The sequence below is a fragment of the Phocoena sinus genome, chromosome 1, assembly GCF_008692025.1.
Source record: "Phocoena sinus isolate mPhoSin1 chromosome 1, mPhoSin1.pri, whole genome shotgun sequence".
In the NCBI taxonomy this organism is placed as follows: domain Eukaryota; kingdom Metazoa; phylum Chordata; class Mammalia; order Artiodactyla; family Phocoenidae; genus Phocoena; species Phocoena sinus.
Genome location: NC_045763.1, coordinates 46,076,362 through 46,101,117, shown reverse-complemented (window position 1 = coordinate 46,101,117; position 24,756 = coordinate 46,076,362). Strand labels below are relative to the sequence as shown.

At 52.4% G+C, this 24,756-nt stretch overlaps 1 protein-coding gene and 1 non-coding gene across 2 annotated transcripts in view; one reads left to right on the top strand and one right to left on the bottom strand.

Annotated features, from left to right (window-relative positions):
- Positions 1-24,756, bottom strand: part of ACOT11 (acyl-CoA thioesterase 11) — a 108,347-nt gene that overhangs the window by 28,382 nt on the left and 55,209 nt on the right. Inside the window, exon 3 of the mRNA XM_032638745.1 lies at positions 24,336-24,452. Within this exon, the coding sequence (XP_032494636.1) occupies positions 24,336-24,452 (117 nt within the window). The remainder of the gene's footprint in view (positions 1-24,335; positions 24,453-24,756) is intronic.
- On the top strand, positions 8,049-8,155 carry LOC116745133. The gene has a single exon (XR_004347284.1). It is a non-coding gene; the product is annotated as a U6 spliceosomal RNA (small nuclear RNA).

Sequence of the window (24,756 nt, the reverse complement as noted above, 5' to 3'; positions counted from 1 at the left end):
CTTCTTCCCAGAAAAGGCTCTGAGGTAGCCTGCGCATGCACACAGACTGCACACACACAGGGCTCCACAATGCAAACAGAGCTAAGGAACAAAATAAGGGAGGAGCAATTATGTTAGGAATCCAGGTGCACAAAGATGCTGCCTTAGAGAACTGCATTTGGCCTTGAGATTCCCAGTAGACAAGGCTATAAAGGACAGTAGTGGATGCACTCGTCCGTGACACCAGCTAGAGGACTGGGAGGATGTCGGTCGCCTGTTCCATAGGCTTTTTTTTTTTTTTTTTTTTTCGGTACGCTGGCCTCTCACTGCTGTGGCCTCTCCCGTTGCGGAGCACAGGCTCCGGACGCGCAGGCCCAGCGGCCATGGCTCACGGGCCCAGCCACTCCGCGGCATGTGGGATCTTCCCTGATCGGGGCACAAACCCGCATCCCCTGCATTGGCAGGTGGACTCCCAACCACTGTGCCACCAGGGAAGCCCTCCATAGGCTTTTTGATAGTCATATATATCAGATCATACCTTCATTCTAGAAGATAAATAATGGTCTCCAGCGCCCTATGCACACATCCTCATTTTACTTCTAGCTACAGGGTGTGTTGGCACTTGACATTTTTCAAGATTTGGGGGTGAGGAAGGTAGAGAATTAAACCATTATTTTTTACTAAGCACCTCTTATATGCCATTCATTTGGTTAGCACTTATTGAATACCTACTATGTACCAAGTTCTATGCTAGGAGCTTCCATATGTATTATTTCAGTAATTCTCATATCTATCCTACAACACACTGTTATTCTACCCATTTTACTGATGAGGAAACCAAGGCTGAGAGCCAGTACATTGCTTCTGAACACCTGAGAAGTGACAGAGTTTAAGACAATCCCGGGGCAGTTCCCTGGTGGCCTAGTGGTTAGGATTCTGGGCTTTCACTGCCATCACCCGGGGTTCAATCTCTGGTCGGGGAACTGAGATTCTGCAAGCCACGCAGCACGACACAAAAAAAACCACAAACAAACAATCCCAGACCTACCAGCCAAAGCCCATATTTATATCTCTATAGCACTTCCATAGGCCTCGGAGATGGAGAAGGTGGAAGAAATTCTTCAATCCGAAACTCAGAGAGGGGACGCAAACTACCCCACATCATACAGCCGGCCAGTGACGGAGGAGAGAACAGAGGCCAGTGCCCTGAGTCCCCACCCAGAGCCCACAGCCTGGGGTAGGCTGCTCAGGCGGTGGGCACTCCCCTTCTGACAGCCAGCTCTTGTGCTCTCCCAGTATGGACAGAGGGGGATGGGAGGGTCTCCAACCTTCTCATCTTGCCCCTGACCCTAAATCTGTTAAAGAAGGGAAGTGGGGTTGGGGGCATAATTGAAATTCTGAGCTAAGCCTGCCTCCTTTGGAGGTAGAGCTTCATGAGGCATTTCCAGTTCAGTGCCTTCCTATAAAACTGAATATAAGTGGGATTTGTATCAGCTCATCATCCCCAGGAGACATTGGATGAGTTATTTTACCTGCCGGTGCCTCAGTTTCCTCATCTGTCAAATGGAGCATTTAACTAGAGAGTCTCCAAGACTCTTTTCAACCATGAAAGTGTTTGGCTTATGGGAGGACTTTCTTGACAAGACCCACGAGGCCCCCGGCAGATCGCCGGCCACGCCTCCAGTCTTGATCACACCCGTACCGCCAGCCACACTGGCCGTCTCTCAGTTCCTCATCAGGCCACTGCCCACTTCTGGACTCTTCTCACGGCATCCCCTCTGCCTGGAGCAGTCTTCCCTCTCCTCTCCACCTCTGTAAGGCCTTCTCATCCCTCAGCTCCATTCTCTCTCCCGCCATCCTCATGCTCCTGGCCCCATGAACCTCTGGTCTGAATGCTCTCCATCGTGAAAACATTCATTTAATTGTGGGAGTATTTGGTGGACATCGATGGGAAGATCCACCAGGTAGGAGCCCTCTCTCTCTACACCTGGTGTCCACCGGGCCCAGCACGGAGTCTGGCTCACCGTGGACCAAATGAATGAGTTTGTTCAGAGGGTCTCCAATTCCCACTGATGTCACCCTATGTAGGCAGGGAGAATACAGGCCATGAGGTCAGGAGAAGTTCTCCACTAGAGGCCCTGCCCCTTCACCCCATTCTATTTTTTTTTTTCTTTTTTTGGCCACGCCGCAAGGCATGTGGGACCTTAGTTCCCCGACCAGGGATCGAACCTGTGCCCCCTGCAGTGGATACACGGAGTCAACCACTGGACCACCAAAGAAGTCCTTTTTCTCCCTCTCTTTTTTCCCCCCTTCACCCCATTCTAGAACAGAGTCTGAACGTCACCTGCCTCCATCCACTCCCCGAGGGTAAAAATAGCTTGTCTGAAATCTGATACCTACCCTCAGCTGGGTCATCTGGAGAATTCCTCCCGCCCCACTGAAGAGCCAGCCAGGGGCCAGAGAGGGCAGGGAGGGCATTTCCTGAATGCTTAACCATTCCTATCTCATCTGATACACAGGAAACATTTGAGGTGTTATCATTGGCAAGGTACACAGGGGACCCAGAGAAGTCCCAAGTCCAAGGTCCCGCAGCTCTAAACCACAGAGCCAGGGCTTAAGTGCAGGCCTCCTGCTTCTATCTACAAGGTAGCTCTTGCCTCCTCACCACAAGACTGAAAAGGGCTTAGAGATTGAATACAACTGCCTGCTGGTATGAACGGGGAAACTGAGGCAGTGGGTGCCATCTGTCCAAGGTCTTAAGTGAAAGGGCCTGAAGTGGGGCAGACCTTGAGTAAGTAATTGAGAAGGTGAGGACAATCCCCATCCCATCTCCATCCAAGACTTCTGAGGGTTAAAGGAGATCCCGAAACTGAGGGCACCCGACTAACTGTGAAGCGCTGCCAGATGTGACGGAGGCTGGAGATGACGAAGCAGTTGGGCAGGACCAGACTTGTCTTTCCCCCAGCAGCCTTCTCACTCCTGGAAACCAGAATGTGGAGATGGGAGGAAATGTATGGAAAGTGCCTTGTAAACCACAGTGGCTCAGCCCTCCTTTTATTCCAGCACTTCTTTTTTTTTTTTTTTTGCTGTACGCGGGCCTCTCCCGTTGCGGAGCACAGGCTCTGGACGCGCAGGCTCCGGACGCGCAGGCTCAGCGGCCGTGGCCCACGGGCCCAGCCGCTCCGCGGCATGTGGGATCTTCCCAGACCGGGGCACGAACCCGTGTCCCCTGCATCGGCAGGCGGACTCTCAACCACTGCGCCACCAGGGAAGCCCCTCCAGCACTTCTTGAGTCTGCGAAGGGCCTGCCCACAGGGACAGGACAGCCCGAGTGGATCCCCACACAGAGCAAGACAGGGGTTACCTGGGAGACACTGCTATGCAGAGCGGGCGCAGCAGGGGGCCTGAAAATGAGTTGGAACCTGCAGGGACTGGCTGTGTGGGACTGGGATTCAAAGTAGCCTCAACCTCAGCTCTGCTTCTCTGCATTGTTTGGGCACTGTCCCCACAGAGTGTTGCAGAACTATGACCGATGGGACGTGAGCAAGTTTTTAAATGTCTCTGGCCCCAGCTTCCTCCTTTATAAAACTGAAAGGGTAGGTATGCAAGTGAGAATGAAAACAATCGTGCTCCCTTGTTTAATTATTTAATATGTGCCAGGTGTGGTGCTAAGCATTTTCTGTGCCTTTTCTCTTTCAATCCTCACACAGCCCTAATAGTCAAATGTTGTTATTCCCATTTTACAGATGGGAAAACAGAGGCTCAGAAAGGGTATGGTGCACGCGCGTGTGCGTGCACACACATACCCACACCCATGCACACACACACACACACACACACAGCCAGTAAAGGGCAGAGTTGGGACTTGAACCCAAGTGTGTTTAACTCAAGGGCTGAGTCTGCTTGGGTACTTTGCTGTAACTGCCTCTCTCTTGTCTGACAGGCAGGATAGTTATTGCTGCATCCCAGGCATCAGTGCCAGGCACAGGCCCTTCCTTACCCACACATGCCAGGCAGGGCCCTCAGGAAAGCTCTCCTCCCCATCGACCCCCACATCCTCTGCAGGAAACAGTGATGGTATCAGGAGCTCCTCCCAGCACAGTCCAGGGTCCGGGCACTTGTCCTACTGGATGCTCAAGGCCAGCAGCCTGTGAGGGAGTGAGGTGCCACCACCAGTGCAGAGACTGCAAGCTGTCTGTCAGCAGAAAACTATACTTTCTAAATCCTTAACTTTGGGGAGTGGGAGGAAACCTCATGGACAGCTAGATAGGTCCCTCTCAGACGCAGGCATGTCCAGCTACCCCTGCCCCTCCACCACTGACAGCTGCCTCCCTGCAGCTTCCTTCCTTGGAGCTGTTTGCCACCTCTCACCCCCTACGTCCAGCAGACCCCAGAAAGTGGCAGGAGGGGTCTGCACAGAGGCAGTCTGACCCCAAGTGTGACTGGCCCCTCGGGCAAGCCCCTCTGATAGTATCCAGCATGGAACTCACATTCACGGGGAACCCCCCGCCATGCGAGCCCCTGGCAGTGGGGTGAGCCCTTCAGGATCTGTGAAGAATAGGGCCAGCCTCTCTCTTCATCAGAGCCCTTCATGCCCTGTCTGCCAGATAGCCAAGGCTGCTGCCTGACACCGCATCTGAGTCACCATGGCAACGGGTGGCCAGGCGATGGGCCAGGTCTGGCCATCCTGCAAGCAAGTCCATTTACCTTGGAGCTGGAAACAGTTACAGGGACCACAGGAGAGCACGGGGGAGAGGGAGAGAGAAAGAGAAGAGGGGAGGGGGAGGAGAGAGGGGTTACAGAGAGAGAAAGAGGGAAAGAAGGGAAAGAGAGAAAGGGAATAGAAAAACCATGAGGTCAAAGAATAGACGCTGGTAGGGAACAGAGCAAGTGGAAGAGAGGACACACACACACACACACACACACACCCAAGAGAGAAGTGAGGGAGGCAGGAAAGGGCCCCCTCGCAAACTCCCCCACTGCTCACATTCCTCAGGCTAGAGCCGCTCTCAGTCCTTTGGGATTCTGGCCACAGCTGGGACTTCCTGCCCCAGGAAGCTGGCAGCCCCGTGGCCCCTTGGAGGCCCCAGCTGCTGCTCCAGTCCCTGCAGTCCCCTCCACTGAGGGATGGTGTCTGCCCTCCCCAGCAGGTGGGGCCCCTGCCCCAACCCCTCAGGCAGCACCTACAGGTTCAGTCCCCTGCTTGGTCCCCACACTCCCCCAAGGCCCCAGCTGGTCACCGGTCACCAGTTCTCCCGTCCTCTCGCCCAGTTCCCCTCCCCTCATACAACACACCAACTTCTTTCCTCCAAAGTGTTCAAGAAATCATTCCTAAGCAGAGCAGAGTGGCGAGAGTGGGTGTGACTTCACCCACAGAACGCATTTCCTTACTCCGCAGGAAGAGTGGGCCTCAGGAGGCCCAGCAAGGGGACACCAACCCTCGAGGGGCTGCTTCTAAGGCCCCGAGTCGCCAGGTGGAAGACTGGGACCCAGAGCTGGGCCTGGCTGCTCCCTGGCAGGGGCTGCTGAGCTGAGCAGGTGTGCCCGTGGTTCTCTGCTGGGCACTCACCATGTTCCAGGGCCTTCCTCGGCCTCAAGCTCTCTGGCTGCGAGGTGGCCTTATCATTCCTGTCCTAGTCCCACTCCCACCCCCATGTGCCCTAAACTGTCTCAGAGGAATCTGAGCCCACAAGAAAGGCTTGTTGAAGAGGTGATGAGCAGGGCAGAGAGAGAAGAAAGAAAAACAGGAAGGCATAGGGGGCTGGCAAGGGGGACACAGCCTGCATTGGAATCCTGGTACCGCCTCTGTCTCCCTGGATAAACTTAGTCACTTACTTAAGCCACTCTGAACCTCACTTTCCACATCTGTAACATGGGAATAATAATATCATAGTGAGTATTCAATGAGATTATATACAAAGTGCTTAGACCAGGATCTGACCTATAGAAAATGCTTGAAAAGTGTCAGCTCTCCATGTTGTTAAAAAGCCAAGGCATGGGGACTTCCCTGGTGGTCCAGTGGGTAAGTCTCCACGCTCCCAATGGAGGGGGTCCGGGTTCAATCCCTGGTTGGGGAACTAGATCCCGCATGCATGCCACAACTAAGAGTTGCACGCGGCAACTAAGAAGCCCGCGTGCCACAACTAAGAAGCCCACGTGCTGCAACTAAAAGTTCTACATGCTGCAACAAAGATCCCGCGTGCTGCAGCTAAGACCCGGCACAGCCTAAATAAATAAAAATAAATCTTTAAAAAAAGAAAAAAAAGCTGAGACATTTATATCATTCTTTCAGATTCCATACAATACATAAATAGACTCATAGACATAGAAAACAAACTTATGGTTACCAAAGGGGAAAGGGTGGGAGAGGGAGGGACAACTTAGGAATTTGGGATGAACAGATACACACTACTATATATAAAATAGATAAACAACAAGGACCTACTATATAGCACAGGGAACTATATTCAATATCTTGTGATAACCCATAATGGAAAAGAATCTAAAAGAATACATATATATATATATATATATACACACACACACAAGAATACATATATATATATATATATATATATATATATACACATCACTGAGTCACTTTGCTGTACACCTGAAACTAACACAACAATGTAAATCAACTATACTTCAATTAAAAAAAAATGCCAAGGCATTGTTGAAGGACACAGGGAATCATCCTAACTGGAAGGGCCTGCACTGGTCCCTGGGGTAAGAGATCCCCGCCATGACTGGCCAGGCGGCCCTGGCAGAGCCCATGCCAAGCTTGAGGACGAGGACCCAGGCTTTGGGTGGACAAGAGAGCTGCGGGAAGCTCCCAGTGGTGGCAGACAGGCCTTTCTACCCAATTCCAGGACAGACACTTCCAGGTAAACACGCCAAATGTCTACCACCAGGGCTTCATTTCATCCATGGATCAAGATGTTGAACAGGCCGGAGTCTGTGGTACTCCAAGGAGGCCTCCCACGGATGATCACTCACAGTCTAGCCAGACTCAGCAACTTCTCATCTCCCTGGCCCCTGAAAGGCTCAAGACGCCTCACTAAGGAAATGGCTTCTTGGAATAGAAGGCAGTGATCGCAAGAAGCCAGCTCGGGTTCACAGGGAACAAGGCATCCGGGCACAAGGGAAGAGCTCACTGGGGCAGGAATAGACACAGTTTGCGTTTGCACAGATCCAGAACATTGTGGGTGCGCAGTAGACATGAGTTAAATTGAACCTGGGAGCTGTCTCCCACATTTGTCTGCTCTGTTCAACTTTTGGTCAAAGGGCTTGAATGAAGACACACCTGGTCATGGATGGCCACCTGAAAGGTTGTAACTTTTAAACATAAAACCAAGCAGATGAAAATGAACACGACTCACACTGTCAGGCTGCATTTAAGTTTTTCTGTTGCCATCACTTTGTTCTATGTGTGCTGGCGTGGCTCTAGCTTAATGGTTGTTTATGCAAAAATGGCCTCATGGTTTCCCGTAACCACAAGCACAACAGTGGCAACTCCTGCTGCATCCAAAGGGGGCCCTGTGGTTGCTGAAGGCCTCTGAGGAGGTGAGCAGTGGGGACGTGTTTAGGGCAGGAGTGATTGGGTGGCAGGGAAGAGACAGCCTCTAGCTGAGGCACGGCAGGCAGTGTGAGGCCCAGCTCTGTAAGGGGGAGACAGAGCGGACAGGGAGTGGCACAGGACGGACAGCCAGGGAGTAGGGGCGACAGCGAGGGGGCCAGGCTACTTGTGGCTTGGGTGACAGCCCTCTGGCTGCAAATGTGAGGGCTGGCGGGGTCAGAGGACAGGAGGGTCCTGGTAAGGAATAAAACCAAGACCAAACAGGAGTGGGCAAGGTTAGAAAGAGGCTAATTCTGGCCGGGGATCAGCATCAACATTTTTAAAGACCCAGACTCTCCACTCATGAATAGACAGTAAACAAAGGAACGAGATTGTTTTAGAGTGAAAAGTACTGTAAGAAGGAAAACAGTGGCACTATTCACAATAGCCAAGACATGGAAGCAACCTAAATGTCCATCGACAGAGGAATGGATAAAGAAGATGTGGTACTGTGCTCGCTTCAGCAGCACATATACTAAAATTGGAATGATACAGAGAAGATTAGCGTGGCCCCTGCGCGAGGATGACATGCAAATTCGTGAAGTGTTCCGTATTTTTCCAACAAAACATTGTGAAGCAACTATACTCCAATAAAAATTAAGTACTTTACATAATTATTTTTTAAAAGAAAATGCAAAGTATTTCCTAAAAGAAAGTCATGAATCAAAGTATATTTCAAGTTACTGGCATCACCGCATGGAAAAATAAGGACTTTAAAACTCATGATTTTGACTGTATATCCTTAGTGGGACTTATCCTAAGAACAGAAAGGGGGCTTCCCTGGTGGCGCAGTGGTTGAGAGTCCACCTGCCGATGCAGGGGACACGGGTTCGTGCCCCGGTCCGGGAAGATCCCACATGCCGCGGAGCGGCTGGGCCCGTGAGCCGTGGCCGCTGAGCCTACGCATCTGGAGTCTGTGCTCCGCTACGGGAGAGGCCACAACAATGAGAGGCCCGTGTACCGTAAAAAAAAAAAGAAGATATGGTACATATATACAATGGAATGTTAGCCATAAAAAGGAAAAAAAGAATGCCATTTGCAGCAACATGGATGGACCTAGAGATTATCGTACTAAGTGAAGTAAGTCAGACAGAGAAGGACAAATATCATAGGATGTCACTTATATGTAGAATCTAAAGGAAAAAAATGATACAAATGAACTTATTTACAAAACAGAAATAGACTCACAGACATGGAAAACAAACCTATGGTTACCAACAGGGATGGGGGAGGGGTGGGGATAAACTAGGAGTTTGGGATTAACATATACACACTACTATATATAAAATAAACAATAAGGTCCTACTGTATAGCACAGGGAACTAAATTCAATATCTTGTAATAATTTATAATGGAAAATAATCTGAAAACGAATATATATATATATGTATAACAATCCCGTTGCTGTACACTTGAAAGTAACACAACATCGTAAATTAACTATACTTCAATTTAAAAGAATTTTTTAGAAAGAAGAAAAACAGCATATGTGATAGAGAGAGAAGGTGGTGGACCTGAAGGAACTAATTTAGGTCGAGTAATCAAGGAGACTCGTGGCCAAGATCTGAATGAATGACAAGCAGGAGAGATTGGGCAAGGTTCTGGGGGCACAGGGTCCCAGGCAGGGGAGCAGAGGGTGCAAAGAGCACAAGGAGGAATGGGAACAAGCTTGGCTGCCAGAGGAAGAGCAGGGTGGCCAGAGTAGCCAGGGCAGTGTCAGGGAGAAGGGAAGAGACCGGGAAGAGTCCTATGTCACCCAAGGCCTAAGATCTCAGTGGAGTTTGGATTTTACTCGAGGTGTGATGGGAAAAACTGAAGTCTATGAGTGGGGAGAGAGTGATCTGGCCTGCATTTTAAGATCACTCTGCTGGGGACTTCCCTGGTGGCACAGGGGTTAAGAATCCACCTGCCAATTCAGGGTACACGGGTTCGAGCCCTGGTCCAGGAAGATCCCACATGCCTTGGAACAACTAAGCCCATGCGCCACAACTACTGATCCTGCGCTCTAGAGCCCTGCAAGCCACAACTACTGAGCCTGCGCCCCTGGAGCCCACGCTCCGCGACAACAGAAGCCACAGTAATGCGAAGCCCGTGCACCACAACGAAGAGTAACCCCCGCTCGCTGCAACTAGAGAAAGCCTGCGCGCAGCAACGATGACCCAATGCAGCCAAAAAATAAATAAATTAGTAGTATAAATAAATAAATAAAATATCTTTAAAAAATAAAAAAGATCACTCTGCTGTTGTGTGGGGGCAGATTGCAGGGTGAGAGAGAAGAAGCAGTGAGACTTCTCCGTGGGCCCCTGCAGTCTGAAGAGAGATGATGGACCCAGCAGTATGGGAGGTGGAGCCAGTGCAACATGCTGAAGGCTTCCATGTGTGAGAGTGAGAGAACAGGAGGTCGTGGGGAGGATCCAGACTTTGGACAAATGGCTGGTAGGTGGTGGTGATGGTTACTGAGTTGGGAGAGACCAGGGGAGAAATAAGTAGGGGTGGAATCAAAAATTTTTGAGATCCTATGAAACACTTAAAGAGAGATGTCAAGGAGGATGAATGTTCAAGTTTGGAGTCCGCTGGAGAAGAGGCTGCACCTGGGGACATGAGAATACTTGGGCTTTTAAGATCCACAGGACTCTGCAACCTTGTGGTCGGTCAAAGGTGGCTGCCAATTCTTTCCTACTCCTCCTTAGACCCCAGGTTGGGTCTAATCCCCTCCTCTTGAATCTGGATCCCCCTTAGTGACATTTCAACTGGTGACTTCTTTTTTTTATATGTGTTGGGTCTTTGTTGCTACACGTGGGCTTTCTTCTAGTTGCGGCAAGCAGGAGCTACTCTTCATTGCGGTGCGCGGGCTTATTGCGGTGTCTTCTCTTGTTGTGGAGCATGGGCTCTAGACACGCGGGCTTCAGTAGTTGCAGCACCCAGGGCTTAGAGCACACGGGCTTCAGTAGTTGTGGCACACGGGCTTAGTTGCTCCATGGCATGTGGGATCTTCCCGGACCAGGGCTGGAACTCGTGTCCCCTGCATTGGCAGGCGGATTCTTAACCACTGTGCCACCAGGGAAGTCCTCAACTGGTGACTTCTGAGGCCAGATCATGAGAAGCCTGGCAGCTTCCACCCAGGGCTCTTGGAACTCTTGCTCTGGTGGAGCCCACTGCCAGGTGGGAAGTCTGACTTCCCACTGAGACCTTCATATGGAAAAGGCCCAATGTGGCTGCTCAGAATGACAGTCCCAGCTAGAACCAACCTTCCGGCCATTCCCACCAAGGGGCCAAATACCAGTGAAGCCATGGTGGACTCCATAGTCCAGCCCATCCACTGGCTGAACACCACCAAGTAACCTCCATCAACACCACATAGAGCAGAAGAGTCACCCAGCCAAGCCCTGCCCAAATCCCTGACCCACAAAAATCTCAAGATAAAATAAAACAGTTCTTGTTTTAGGCCACTAAGTTTGGGGATAGTTTGTCACACAGTCATAGTAATAGAACAGACATCATCCAAGGAGAGAGCAAAAGAGGCCTGCAAGGGAGCCAGAGAAGGAGCCCTGAGGTGGGAGGATCTCCAGGAGGAGGGGCGCCTGTGGGTCCAAGGTCAGAGAAGCTCTAAGGGGGCGGGAGGAAGGGCGAGAGAAGAGCCCATTAGAGTGTATTAGGAAAAGGATGAGAGGAAAGAAGTGGAAGCAGGGACCACAGAAAACTCTTTCAGATTCTTGTGGGAATGGGGAGCAAAGAAACAAGGGAGTATCTGGGAGGGGGCATGGGGACAAGGGAGGGGTTCTGTTTGCCTAGAGGCAGGAGAACAAAGAGCTCGTTTGTCTGCTAATGGGACAGAGCCAGTTGTGTGCCTGAGAACCGCCTACAGCACAGGGACTGCCCAAGAACTGCTCTCCCAGAAGCTCAGAAAATCCCTTTTTAGAAATCTATGGCTGTCATTTACTGTGTACCTACTATGTGCCAGCCCTAGTTCTTGGGGGTCCTTTAATTCCCAAGTCCACCCTGAAGCAGGAGACCTCATTTTACGGTTGAGAAAAAGGAAACTCAGGGAACAGGGAAAGATCCACTCAAAGACACATGACCAGTAAAAGGTAGATCAGAGACTGGACGTGGGCTCTTCTGACCCCAGAGTCTGGCAGGGGTGCTGCAGGGGGACCAGTCCTGGAGGGAGATCAGATCCCCCAGCCTACGGGACTTATGAGACAGAACCTGGCACTTGGGAGACCCTCCATCGGCTTCCTCCCTGCTCTCCTGCCTTCCAGGTGATACAGAGAAAGAGCTGGATGGGAGTGGTCCCTGGCCAGTCCATCCCCCACTGGGCTGTGGGGATCTCACCACCACCCACCATCACCATCCCCCCATGCCTCTGCAGAGGGCCTAGCAGGCTCAGAAGTCCCTCCCAGTCTCCTGTTTGCCTCCCTGAGAACCAGTCTGAGCAGGGGTGAGACACACCTTCTCTCAGTCTTGCAGCCTGAAAGCTCTACTTTTATCTTCCAAAGTAAGGGCAGGCAGGTGGGGACCAGGTAATCTCAGTCCCAAGAGGCCCTCAGGGTAGGGGTGGAGGAAGCAATGCTGTACTTGGCCCTTCCCTTGCCCCAAAGTCATTCAGTCCTTGGGCCCCTTCCTCTCCCCAGGCCCATGTGTCCCACGTACCCCACTGCTCTCAAAGCCTGTAGGCAGGCCGTCCAATCTCTATGTAAATGCATCATGACACTAACCTCCTTGGCACAAAGCAGGCTCAAATGACAGGGACCATTATTACCCCCGTGTCCACATGTTTCGGATGAGGAAACTGAGGCTGGGAAAAGGTAGCCACTAGCCCAGAATGAGCCGGATCCTTCTGACTCCAGACCACCATCCCTCCCACAGCTCTTGGGGCAGTATCCCCAGAGAAGGAGAGGAGCTGGGTCTCTCCATACCCTCCTTAAGGGATCAAATGGAAATTGAGACTCACCTGGTTTGGCCCAGCCCTGGAGTGTGCTGGAAATCTGAGGTTGCTTTAGGAAGACTTGAAGGCCACTCCCCTTCCAGGCCTCTGAACGGATTTCAGGCCTAGGAGCAGGGCCACACCTGGCTGGGCCGCACCCCCAGGGCGGATCACAGCCTGTTCTAGAGGTGGAGTTCAGCACTGACACCAGCAGTGAGCATCCCATTCCAAATGATGGGCCTCTGTGTGGCACCGCAGAGGCGCTGCCAGCCAGCCTGCTGACTCCCTGGACTTTTGAACAACCAGACAAGGTAAAGCACATACAACCACTTTCTAGACTGTAAAGTGGGTGTACATATTAAGGAGATAAACTCCTTGAAAACAGGAGCCAGGCCCATGTCTCTCTAGAGTCCCAGGGCCTCACTATTTTTTTTTTCCAGCTCTATTGAGATATGGTTGACAAATAAAAGTTGTACACATTCAGGTTGCAAAACACAATGTTTTGATATACGTATATATCGTGAAATGATTACCACAATCAAGCTAATCAACACATCCATCATCTCATTTTTTTTTTTTTTTTTGCGGTACGCGGGCCTCTCACTGCTGTGGCCTCTCCCGTTGCGGCTCCGGACGCGCAGGCTCAGCGGCCATGGCCCACGGGCCCAGCCGCTCCGTGGCATGCAGGATCTTCCCGGACCGGGGCACGAACCCATGTCCTCTGCATTGGCAGGCGGACTCTCAACCACTGCGCCACCAGGGAAGCTCACAGTTACCCTTTTTTGGGGAGAGTGGTGAGGATGCTTGAGATCCACATTCTTAGCAAATTTCCAGTACATAAGGCATTATTGTTAACTACAGTCACCATGCTGTATTTTAGGTCTCCAGAACTTATTCATCTTATAACTGAAAGTTTGTACCCTTTGACCAACATCTCCCTTTTCCCACCCCCTATCACCCCACTATACTTTTTTGAGCACCTACTATGTTCCAGGCATTTATATACATTATATAATGGCTTCGTATCCATAATACCATTTAATCCTCACCAAACCCTGTGAGGGACAACTATCCCTCTTGCACAGAAAAGGGAACTGAAACCGGGCTATCTGAGGGCCACGTTGCTCTGGGTGGTCGAGCTGGGATTTTTGCTTTTCTCACTACCACAGTTCTTTCTACTCATTCACTAGGCTTCCTCTCCAAAAGAGGTGCTTAATACTTAATGTCAACTGCCATTAATTAATTAATGTCTGATTTGCTGAGAGAAGGTTATTACTATTGAAGAAGGCCCAGGCAGGATACATGTGTTACATGGGCAAGGGGGCCAGGGAGAGACACCTCAAGGGGTTACTGCCAAATGTTCTCCCTCTTCCTTGCGGAAAGAGCTTTTCCCACATCTCACACACAGGTGCCTCTGCCGGGACCATGCTTCCTAACCTGGAAAAGTTTTCAAGGCTGAGCTACTCCATCAGCTCTTCCAGGGAGACTGCCCTGTCCCCTAGGCTATGAGGGGTCACCTCCGGGCTTGCCTCTGTCACAGCCTGGCCACACTGTACTCTCATCATTGGTTTTTACCACTCTCTGTCTCCCCATCAGCTTGAGGGAACCTGAGGACAGGTCCAGTCTGACTCATCCCTGTGTTCCCAAAATGCCAGACTCTGGTCCTTTCCATCACTGCCCTTGTGCCACCTCCTACCCACAAGGAGGCTGCTTCTGGGAGTGGCAGGAACACACAGGTCTGCAGCCAGGGAGCTGGCAGAGGACCCAGCCGGCAGCACCATCTGTCCCTGGAGGCACAGGACAGAGCAGGCACAAGGCAGAGGTGTCAGTTCCTCGGCTCAGCCAGGTCAGCCCAGGACAAGGCCCAGCTGTAGCTCAGGGTCAGCCGAGACTTCGAATTCTCTAACTAGCTCAAAGTGACTCAGTGCCAGAGCCTTGGTTTTCTTAGCTGTAAAGCTAGCTGGATACCAGCAGCCTTGCAGAGCTGTTGGGAAGTTTAAACACACCTGACACTCCGTAGGTGCTCAACAAAAAGCTAGCATTTACCATCTCATCTGACCCACTGACCCTGTCATTAACCCACTGAGGAAACTGAAGTCCGGATGAGACGAAAATAAAAGAACCAATATTTACTGTGGCCAGTTATGTGCCAGGATCTACACTCCTCCACTGTCTTTAACAAGATCTGCAGGAACAGACCTGGTTCACAGATGAGGAAACAGGTCTACAGGGAGTGAAGTGTGTGAGCGTCTCTAAGGTAGTTATCTGGACTCTTACCACTGTCTAGCTCGGACCCACCTGGACCAGGCACAGGTGAAGGGCAGGGGTGCAGCCTCCCCTAGGCCCTAGGAGGTAGAGGCAGGAGGTCAGCCCTGAATCTGCATTGTCAGTGTGTGAAGGTGGGCAGAGGAGGCTGGCATGGGGTGAGTCTGGGTGTGAGATCGAGGCCACTTTCTCAGTGGCCAAGACAAGGGCTGGAGAAGGGGTCCCAACCTAGCAGGTAGGGGTTCCGAGTCTCTCGCCAGTGGTACAAGCCCAGGCACATCCTCTCACTTCTCTGTGCCTTGTCTGCACCAGGGCGCTGATCCTATGGCCCACCTCCCTATTGTGAGGGGTCAGAGGTGGATGGGAAAGCAGTGGGGACCTTCATAGCGCTGGAGGAGAGGAACTCTGATGATGTGTTCTCCCGGGTTGCTGAGCAAAGTGTGCAGGGACTGCACACCTTGGCACCGAGACTGAGGACCAGAGATTCCCCAAAGAGTACACAGTCTGGTGGGCAGAACAATAGGGCCCACAGCACTCCAAACCCCAAACCCTGCCTCCGGGGTCCAGGCCCCCAGCCTGCAGCACGTCGTAGCCATGTCTCAGCCCCTTCCAGCTGCTCTGCCCTCACTCACTCCACTCCAAGCCATGCCAGCCTTCGTTCGGCAGCTCAGATGCACCAAGCTCCCCCCACACTGGAGCCCATAAATGAATACTATTCCCTCTGCCTGGAACGCTCTTCCCCCATCTCCTCCCATGGCTGCCTCCTTCTCAGCCGCTGGGTCTCCGCTCAGTTGTCACCTGGTCACAGAGCTCTCTTGTGACCTCTCTCATTATTCTCTAACAGTTCTCTGTTCTCCAGACAGCCTGAGTTTAATCTCAGCAGTGCCACTTACTAGCTGTGTGACCTTGGGCAAGTTACTTAACCTCTCTGTCTCAGTTTGATCTTTAATATGGGCATGGTACCACTATCTACTTCACAGAGTTGTTTTAAGGAATATATGAATTAATGCATGCTTGGCACATAGCTAGCATTTATATGACATTTATTATTACTATTCACAGCTCTTATCACAGATTTTCATTGTATGTTTCTTTGACTACCTTTTCACTGTGTCTCCCTCATTAGCTGTCAGCTCCACACAATAGCCTGGGCTCATCACTGAGCACTCAGCGCTGACACAGGCTAATCGCTGTAGAGGGAACAACTGAGGCCAGTATAACATCCCGAGGAAGCACCATTAATTCTGGGAGCAGCAGGATGGGGGTTTGAAGGGGAATGATGGCTGAGCCAGGTTTTGAAGGATGAAGATGAGTCCTCCAGACTAAGAACACCAAGGCTATCTGCCCATGGCTGAGACTGGGGTTCAAATGTGGCTCCCAAACAGGCTGAAGCTAAGTGTCTGAATCTCATCTCCTCCTCCAGGAAGCCTGCTGGGACCCCTTCAGCCCACTCTGAGCTCCCATGCCGCTCATTTGTTCACAAGTTTTTGTGTTCCTGCTACATGAGAGGCACATTATTTTACATCTAAGGGTCTCCCTTCCTCCACCACACAGCAGGGTCCTTGAGGGAGCTGGGCCCCTACTTTTCACTGTCAGGACCAACCTCAAGGCGGTGCACAAACCCTTCACAAACATCCAGACCCCCAGGATGTCGAGGCTGATGGGGACCTCAGAGAACAACCAGGGAGGGGGAGCGCATGGCCCAAGGTTACATGTCAATGATGGGGTGAAGAAGAGATTCTAATCCAGAGGTGGCCAAATGGTATACCCTAAGCCTCCCCACACTCTGAACTAGACCCTGACTGAGGCTGGCGCCGGGGGCCTGGGTAGCAGCATCTCCAGCTGTCCTCGGGTTCAAGATGAAGCAGGGGGATCGCCACAGAGGGTCAGGAACAACGTGGAAGTCTGTGGGTGCGTGAACACATGCACAGATGCTCACGTCTGTTTCTGACCTTCAGCCACCTTGTTGGCAGCACTACCGGGGTGCAGAGCTTCACAGGGGGAACTGGGACAAGCAGCTCCATCCTCATTCCCAGAGTAAATGAAGTTCCTGAGCCCCCTTGGGAGCTGCCTGGACCAGGCTAGAACTCAAGCAGAGGTTCCCAGCCTCCCACAGGGTACCAGCCCAGGAGTGCAGGACTCTGACAGCTTGTGTGGGGAAGAAGAAGGGTCTCCACTGAGAGAAACAGGACAGGTGACCCTTCCAGCACCACCACACAGGCACTCAATGCTCCTCCAACCTCCCCCAACCCCACCCCAGCCTGGCAGGAGGCTCACCACCTCATTCATTCACTCACACGTGCCGAGTGCTTGCTGGTTACCCAGTGATGGGTGAAAGCAAAAACCATCCGACTCCAAAATGCTCACTCTCTACAGTGCCATGGGATACTGACAAGGGCCCCCAAACCCTGTAAAGCAGGGCATGTGGGTTATCTGAGGCCCTCCTTTAACCCGGTTTTCTTTGTCCCCAGTGAAGAGTTTGGTGGGTGGGTTTGCTTGCTTTTCATTAATAGCAGCTTTGGTAACAACCCCGAAAATGGTCTCCTCCTGTATTCCAGGGGAATTTGGAGAATTCAGAAGGAAACAAGGGGAGTCCAAGGAGATCTGTCATGCAGGCAATGATCCAAAGGTGGTGATCAAGGCCAGTTATACAGATAGAGGGAGGGGGTGGAGAAGAGATGTCTTTATTTGCCCCTGCCCCTTTTAAAAGGCTTTTCCCAAAAATGTCTTCAGAGGATGGTAGCTCTACACCCAGCATAGCACGTCTGCCAGTCTGTCCTGAACGCTTCTCCATTCCCCAGATCAAAGGCTCCCGACAGGGACCGCTGAACACTTGGGTCTGTCTGGTGCCTCAGCATCTAATCTCAGCTGCAAAGTCCCTGTTAGGAGGTTCCAGGGAAACGTTCTCTGCGAGGTCACCTTGCAGAACACCTTTCCAACAGCCCTCATTTGGTCCTGCACGTGCTCTCCCAAAGAGGTCATTGTCCCCAAGAACCCTGGCTTCAGCCTGTCACACTCACTCACACGCACACCCCTAGCCTGTATCTTCTAGCAGCTCCGTGGCCCTCAAGCCCTGAACTCTAAGAGTTAAACACTACAGAGCCACAGAGCTCAGCCGTCAGGCAGAAACCGGCACACAACTCCATGGGGAGAGACACACACCCCCAGAATAGAATTCCAGACGCAGAGAACTTGCCGAAGACGATTCCACTCAACATAGCCAGCCCTCCTAACGGCCCCTGGGGCTTGTTTGGGGATTGTTGCTTATAATAAACCAGCCCAGGAGTTCTGTGATTTCTCCTTGCAAAGACAGCTAGAAAATGGCCCATGGAAAATGAGAGAGAAGATGTAGGACTTCTGACTTAAAATGGAAACTTCAGTTCTCTTTCGGGATCCCCAGCCTCCAGTCCCCTCCCCTCTGCCCCCAACCCGCCCCCAGCCCACCCTCCATACCCTTCGCAGGTGATTTCCGACATTCTGGATCATTGCTGCCGACACCCCGCTAGCTGTTCGTACCCTCCTCGGAGAGACACTGGTCACCTGAGCGACAGCAGGGCTCCAGCTCCAAATGAAGCCGGTCCGCCTCTCCTCGCACTCCTCCCCGGCTCCCGCCCCTCCTGAGCCAGCCGTTATCAGTTATCACCGTGTCCCGGCCTTTCCTCAGACTGCCCTCAGGCTGCCCTTCCCCTAGCGCCCCACACGGAGGCTCCGCGCCAGCCCGCCTGCCTGCCCAGTGCAGAGCACGGAGGGAGGCTGCCAGCTGGGCCACAGCCATGTCAGGGGGCCCTATGCCCACCCACTGCGCACCCAGCTGGACACTCACTGCACCTCCAGCCACAGCCAAACTTCATCACCCCCACTTCCAGCTCCTGACATCCCCCCCACAGGGACTCTGGCTCTGGGATGGCTCCCGGCCCCAGCCAGTGACACTGGCAAAACAGGCACTGGCTTTCCATCCGTCCACAAGGGGTCAGGCTGGAAGGTGACAGGAGTCTGGGGAGCTGCCAGCAGCCTCCCAGAGAGACATCAGACCCACCTGCTAGGACTCTTCACCCTTGAGGTGCCACCCAACGCTCCAGCCCACCGGCATCCAGCAGCTGCTGGCCAGCGATGGGGCACACGCCCCTCACTTCCTTAAAATAGGTGCCATGACTTTTCTAAAAGTGACACCTGCCAAATTCCACCCATCTGCACCACAGAGTTCATCCCCCTGGGCTCCCACCCCAGCCCCTAAAAGACTAAAAGACCATCAGGACTTTCCCTTCTCCCTCTCACTTCTGCAAGGCACATGGCGAGGCAGCTTTGACACTCACATTGGATTTCTCACGACAGGGCAATAAAATCAAGCGCTTGGTGTTTAAGAAAAGAAGGAGGGGAGTGGAATGCAGGCAGGGGAGCTGGGACGGACAAGTGGATGGCAAATAATAATGAGCACCTCACAATAACCCAGCACCCACTGTGTGCCAGGCCTCACCATGTCCTCATTCCAACCCCACCTGAAGGTCGCTGGGGGAGGGTAGGTTAGGTGCCCCAGGTGGCCCAGCTATTGAGTTCAGAGCTGTGCTGGAACAGAGGTCAGTCCAATTCTGAGGTCTCTGCCCTTCCCTCTGCCCCTCTAGTTCACTCACCACATCCCTAATAATGTCTCCTCTTGGGCCTAAGACAACTGGTTTCTGGGCCTGTTTCTTTCACTAATGAATGTGCTATGTGACTTTGGGCAAGTTTTCTCCTCTCTCTGGGCCGCCCTGTTCTAGAAGTCAAGGACTCTAATGTCCATCACTGTGAGCTCAGGCCTTGCCTTCAAAGAGTTTATGGTCTGTCAGTACTTCAGTGTCTACAAATGCAAAATTAAAGTCACGCCTTAAAAATGGCAAGATGATCCAAGGATGGCACTGAGGACTAGGGCAAGCTGGGAGGCTCTGTGGAGGAGGTAGTGCTAGAGCCGGACGGAAGACTGAATAGGCTGACAAGAGGCGTGAGGTGGGAGGCCTAATGGGAACAGAACAGGGTGCAGTCATAGGCAGTGAGGGCCCTCATCTTGCAGGAAAAAGCTGGGAGTCTATCGTGGAGGACCTTGAATGCCAGGCAACAAGGTTTAGGCATCAAGGAGCCTCTGAGGTTGAAGAACACGCTCAGTATGATAAAAGCCATGTGAGGTGAAGAGGACAGGTGTCATGAGACCTTTCTGGACAGGTAAGAAAACTGGCCTAGAAAGGGGATAGCTCAACTCACTGGATCCCCAATCTCACTGGGTAAGGCATGCAGTCAGGACCATTTCAGGGTCCTCACTATGCAGATGAGCGGATAGAAACCCAGAGAGCTTCTGGTCCCCAACCCTACCCTCTCTCCAGAGCTGTCTGGACTCAGACTCACTGGACTCAATCCAGTGTCCCCGTCTTACAGATGAACACATCGAGACACAGGGATGAAAAGTGAGCCAACCAAAGTCATAGAGCAAGGAAGTTGTCTAGAATCACCACTCCTGGCCTCAAGTCTAGAGTCCTGTCCACGCCACACCACAACAAGGCATAAAATATGAAAGACATCATTCAGTTAGACTTATGAGAAGACTTCCAGCAAGGCTGAATCAAGATACTATCAGGAACCAGATCTTTCTGCAGAGGCTCCTCCAGCCCACAAAGGTCTCCCTCCCCATTGCTGTTTATTACAGAATTGACTCTGTGTCTCTTTAGCAGCTCTGTTTGGTCTGTTACTCCAATGAATATTTCCAAGGGTATCTGTCTCCCCTTTCCAACTCACTTGGGAGCCCCCTGACGGCTGATATCACATCTTACTCATCTCTGTGCCTATACCACGAGCTACCAGACCAGGGCCCTAAATGCAGAAGGTATGAAACACACCTGATGGATCATAGTCCTGGAAAGGCGAATCCAGAAGAGGTCTTAAGTGATAGCTAGTCAATGGTTCTCCAACTTCAGCCTGCATCAGAATCACCCAGAGGGCTTTTTTTTTTTTTTTGGCCGCTCCAAGAGGCATGTGGGATCTTACTTCCCTGACCAGGGATCAAACCAGCACCCCCTGCAGTGGAAGCGCAGAGTCTTAATCACTGGACTGACAGGGAAGTCCCCAGGGGGCTTATTAAAATACAGATTTCTAGGGCTTCCCTGGTGGCGCAGTGGTTGAGAGTCCGCCTGCCGATGCAGGGGACGCGGGTTCGTGCCCCGGTCCGGGAAGATCCTGCATGCCGCGGAGCGGCTGGGCCCATGAGTCATGGCCGCTGAGCCTGCGCGTCCGGAGCCTGTGCTCCGCAACGGGAGAGGCCACAACAGTGAGAGGCCCGCGTACCGCAAAAAATAAATAAATAAAAGACAGATTTCTAGGACCTACCTCCAGCAGAGCTGCAGTAGAGCCCAAGAATTTGCAACAAGATCCCAAGTGATACTGATGCTGCTGGTCCGGGGACCACGCTTTGAGAACCAGTGAGCTAGGTCAGTCCTCCCATTTTAAGCTGGGGAAGATGAGGCCCAGAGGTTTTAAAGGCAGCAGTTGACAGTATATCACTATCATCGTCATCGTCATCACTGCCATTTTAGCCCTGTCATTTTAGCCCTTCTCACCTGCCCAGCACTGTACAAGCACTTCAGTTTGTTACCATCTCTGGGCCTCACTCTAAGAGGACAGTATTATGACTAATATTCTCCCGCAAAGGAAAGAACAGAGGCAGAGTCATCTGTCCAAAGTCACACAATTGATAATACTTAGCACCACAGCTTGCACTCTGATCTAGGTCCAGAGCCCAGAAGCTTAACCACCACTCTACATAACCTGCTTACAGCTTATGCTGACCAAGGAATTATCTAGAGGTTCTCAAATCCAGCAGGCTCATTTCCGGTGAGGGATGAGGTTGTGGTGCCCTCAGTCCAAAGGCCTGGTTCTCGAGTGGTCCATGACTGGAGGAAGATTGCCTCTTAAGCCCCACGAGCCCAGAGTATTTTCTCCCTCAAACACTTCTTTTCCCACATTACATCCTTCATCTGGCCCCACTGATGGGGCCTTCCTGGCTGGAGGACAAACATCTGCATTAATTCTTCAGGTCCATGTCCCAGCTCCACCTCCCACTCAGTGACAAAACACAATAAAACAATCTCCGCTCCTACGATGATGCTGGGTTGTCACTGTCCCATCAGACTGGGAGCTCACAGGGGCAGAGACCTCATCTGAGTCCTCAACACAGGATCTGCCCAGACCAAGGGTTTAGTGACCAAGTGATGAATGAATGAATGAATGGATGATTGGGTATAGGGGCAAATGAGGGAATAAGTGAGTGAATAAGTGACCGAACTCCCAGGAATTCCCTCTGCTGGACCTTCTAGCCTTCCCAGATAGGACCACAGACTCTCTAGGTGGGAGGGGACTTCTGATATCATCCACTCGAACTCCCACTTTCAGCACTGCCCTAGCCGAACCCCTCCAGGGGCCAGAACCTGCAGCCGTCCCATCTCCACACACAGGCCTAGTGTCCCAGCCTCCATTTACACACCTCTAAGACTGAAGAACTCACTCCATCTAAGGTTGCCTTGACGATTAAAGAGCTCTAATATCCACAAGGATGTTACCATTATCCTTAGCCATGAGGATAAGGCCATTACCTCATGACCAAGGCTCTGTGTCACCCAGAACAAGGCTGCTCCCCTAGCCTGTGACAGCTGGCAGAGACATGGGAGCACATGGCCTGTCCTCTACTGGCCCTAGTCTCCCTGTTCATATTTCTTTTTTTTTGTTTGTTTGGTTTTTTTTTTTTGTTTGCGGTACGCGGGCCTCTCACTGCTGTGGCCTCTCCCGTTGCAGAGCACAGGCTCTGGATGCGCAGGCTCAGCGGCCATGGCTCACGGGCCCAGCCGCTCCGCGGCATGTGGGATCTTCCCGGACCGGGGCACGAACTCGTGTCCCCTGCATTGACAGGCGGACTCTCAACCACTGCGCCACCAGGGAAGCCCCTCTTCTTTTTTTTTTTTAATCTTTAAAATTTTTTTAAAAATTTTGGCTGCACCACACAGCATGTGGGATCTCAGCTCCGTGACCAGGGATCGAACTCGAGTCCCCTGCAGTGGAAGCATGGAGTCTGAACCACCGAATCGCCAGGAAGTCCCAGACTTATTTCTTCTAATCCTCTCAAGTCATGAACAAAGCTTCCCACTGTTCCCTCACACATCTGGATTTTCCCTTGTTCCTGCTATTCCATCTACTCTGATGCCCTCTAATAACTCAACATCCAAACCCTCCCCCCAGTCAAGGCCTGGCTCAAATGGCATCACCTCCAGGAAGTCTTCTGGGCTCCTCCTAAGTGGAAATTACATCCTCCTCCTCTGTATCTTCACTCCCCACACATAAACACACAGCCGCAGTTCACAGCTCTTTATTTCTCTCTCACATTGCTTTTTCTCTTAAATTGGACTGACTTGTGCTCATTTCTCCTTCTTGACCTTGAACAAGCAGGTAGAAGGGATGGTGTTGGTTCCTCAGAGCATCCTGCCTCTCTCCCACCAAACACTCAGTTACTGGAACACAGTAGATGCTCAGTAAGCGTCTACAGAATGAGGGAGTGAGTAATGGAATGGGAAAGAACAAGGGAATGTGTGAGTGAATGGAAGTAAATCCATGTGTAAATGAATGATCAAATGAGTGAATGAAAGAATGCCATGCTCTCCTGTTCTCCAAGCTAAGACTCTCAGTTCCTTCTGGAGGCCCCTTGGGCTTGGCATGGCAGAATAAAGGAAGCTGTGGGATAAATGGGGAGGGGGCAGAAGGGAGGAACAAAGGAAGTAGGTAGTGATACCAGCAAGAGAGGAAGTAGAGATGACTTCATCGTTGCTTCAAGGCCAGGCACCCCCTTAGAACCACAGCCATTTATGGAGAAGCTGGGCAAGGAGAGCAGTGAGAAGCCCAGTGAATGGTCCAGAGGGGAGAAGATACAGCATGGTGGGGATGGAGAGGAGGGAATGCCTACAAGGCGTGGAGGCCAGATTCAGGATGTGTAAGCGGAGTACTGGACTTGCCCAGCCAGCCCTGAACTCTCTCCTGCCTAGCGGCTCGAGTGTGCTCTCCCTCTCTCTCTCTCTCACCACCTCCTCCTGCAGGAGCTGAACCCCCTCCTTGGCCCAGCTGCTGCGGGTCTGAAACCAGTCCGACTTCCAGGATTGGACCCTTGCCAGGGAGTGGCTCACCCACGGGCTGGTGCTCCCCCCACCCCACGCCTGGCCTGAGTGAGTCAGCATTGGCTGCACCCTCTGGACTGTGAGTCTTGTGGCCCTAGGCACTGTCAAGGGCCAGCCTCCTCATCCTCGTGAGAGGCCTGCCCATCCCAGCTCAAATCCCAGGATGCCTCATGCCCCAGCCTGCCCACGCAAGAGCGCTGACAGGCACCACTTGGCTTATCCGGATCCTGCCCCTGGGGTAGAGGCAGATCTGCCTGGAGAGGGCGCTGGAGTCGAGGAAGAGCCAGCAGCAGGAGGATCTCAAGGAATTGGGCCCTTCCGAGATGGGGAGGTGGGGCGGGGGGGGGGGGCCTGCGGGCGGCACGGGTCTTACCCAAGTGGTGGGGCGCTCAGGACCTAACAGCTCGCAGAGCCGCGGCCGGGGAGCCTGCTGGGGACGTCGGAGAAGCAGGTCCGTGGGGCGAGGCTCAGCGACTGTGCATCCGAGGTCCTAGAGCAGACCCTGATGGGGGAGGCTGCGGGAAGCTGGAGGGAGGCGCAGGAAGCGGGCAGAGGCCCAGGCAGGAGCGGCCCAGGCCAGTTCCCAGACGAGTCTGGTCCCCTCCCCTCCTCTCGCCAGTGCGGATGAGGCGGCCCCGGGCTGCCGAGCAGAGCGCCAGGGCTGCAGGACGGGCGCCAGACACTCCGCGCCGCGAGGCGTTAGAGGCGGAAACGCCGGTGGCCGGACCTGACAGGCTAGAGGTGGAGCCAGGCAGGCGGCGGGGTGCAAAACCCGTCTCCCTGTCACTGCTAAA